Source organism: Sinocyclocheilus grahami, unplaced genomic scaffold (genome assembly GCF_001515645.1).
Source record: "Sinocyclocheilus grahami isolate Dianchi unplaced genomic scaffold, SAMN03320097.WGS_v1.1 scaffold460.1, whole genome shotgun sequence".
Taxonomy (NCBI): Eukaryota; Metazoa; Chordata; class Actinopteri; order Cypriniformes; family Cyprinidae; genus Sinocyclocheilus; species Sinocyclocheilus grahami.
Window position 1 is genome coordinate 741,956 of NW_015505639.1, and position 1,698 is coordinate 743,653.

At 42.2% G+C, this 1,698-nt stretch overlaps 1 protein-coding gene across 1 annotated transcript; it reads left to right on the forward strand.

Annotated features, from left to right (window-relative positions):
• Positions 1–211: 211 nt before the first annotated feature.
• LOC107552872 (ovarian cancer G-protein coupled receptor 1-like) lies at positions 212–1,171 on the forward strand. Its single transcript, XM_016234911.1, has one exon. The coding sequence runs from the start codon at positions 212–214 to the stop codon at positions 1,169–1,171; it is 960 nt and encodes a 319-aa protein (XP_016090397.1).
• Positions 1,172–1,698: the final 527 nt, after the last annotated feature.

The window sequence follows — 1,698 nt, forward strand, 5'->3', positions numbered from 1 at the left end:
ATAGATAGATAGATAGATAGATAGATAGATAGATAGATAGATAGATTTGATCCTGGATGCTGTCATACTGTCCTAGTTCTTTTTAAAACACGATTTGCATGCCTACTTTTTCAGTGAATGCAACGCCTACTCACAGTATAGTACTAATTCACTGGAAGTACCTGAGAACGGCATTCACCTTCTTTAGAAAAATTATACTTTAGCATCTACCATGGACCAGAACGCTTCTGTAAACGGGACTCTTGAATCTGGGATCTGCCTACATGGAAACACAGTGGAGCGGTACATGTACCCAGCGGCTTACTCGCTGTTCTTCATCATTGGATTTCCAGCAAACTGTCTGTCCCTGTACGTGGCCTGGGTTCTGATGAAGAAGGGCAATAATTTGGCGGTTTATCTGATTAATTTGTCAGTCGGGGATCTGCTGTATATCCTAACTCTACCTGTTTGGATCGTGATGGCACTCGGCTATGCGCTGAACAACAGTCTGTGCAGCATTATAGCGGTGGTCATGTTCAACAGCTTCTACGTGGGTTCAGGCTTTCTGTGCTGCATCTCTGTGGACCGATATTTAGCCATCGTGTTTCCGCTGCATTTCGCACATGTGCGAGAGGTCAGAACCACCGTGTTGGTGAGCATCATCGTATGGCTGGTAGAGATCGTGCTTCATGTGGGTCTTCTAACCTACACAGAGGCGATCGGGAACTTTGCTGCCAGTCGTATGTGCGAGGAGCCGATGATAATGAGCGCCGCCGCCGCAAACGTGGCCATGGCACGTGCGGTCCTGGGATTTCTGGTTCCTGTGTTCATTATGAGCTTCTGCTTTGAGGAGATCATCAGGGCGCTGAAGAAAAGCACCTCTACTGTGGTCAGCGAACGGAGAAAGATCTGCCGCCTTCTCTTCTCTCTCCTTTTCACCTACTTGTTGGCTTTTACGCCCTTCCAGGTGGTGATGTTCATCAGAGGACTGCTGGAGCCTGGAAACTGCAGCGTCGCGCACAATCTCAGAGACCTTTACATGGTTTTTGTGGCCACAACGACAATAAACAGCGTTTCAGACCCCATCCTTTATTGTCTCATAAGTGACAGTGCCAAAAATGAAATGAAAAGACTTTTTAAGCTCTGTGAGGAGCAATTCAGTAAGATTTACTCAACTGTGCTGAAAACCTGACATTCTGAATGTTCTTAACAGACTGAATATGTTTCTCATGATCCTTAGCGTGTAAAATCGGACTTGGAATTATAGTCAGATTTTTTTTTATTTTTATGGAACAGTTTACTGAACCTTTTTTGAGTATCATATTTGATACATCAGGCTTTTATGGCTCATATAACATGATATTGTTATAATAGACTATGGAGTAAAAAACAGCTTAATTTTATTTCAGAGACTCAAACTGAGCAAAATATGCAATTTGGTGTAATTTACATGATCAAAAAAAATCTAATGCTTGTAATGTAAATCAATGAGATCTTTCTGACAGTATAGTGGATACTTACATAAAATTATATAAATATCAGTGGTCACTCTATATCTTCAATAATGTCTTCGTAAGATGAGAGTGAAATGCTCCAAACATATAATGCAATGCTGATTGAGAGCTGAAGAAATAAAGGCTCCTCAGAAGATGTGAGATGTTCTGGAGGCTTGTGAAGATCATTCCTCCGCTGAGGAACAGTGAAAGTAAAGCTTCTGGA

What these genes read in the sequence shown, in the direction of transcription:
- LOC107552872 (XM_016234911.1), top strand. Translation starts at nt 212, where the DNA reads ATGGACCAGAACGCTTCTGTAAACGGGACTCTTGAATCTGGGATCTGC.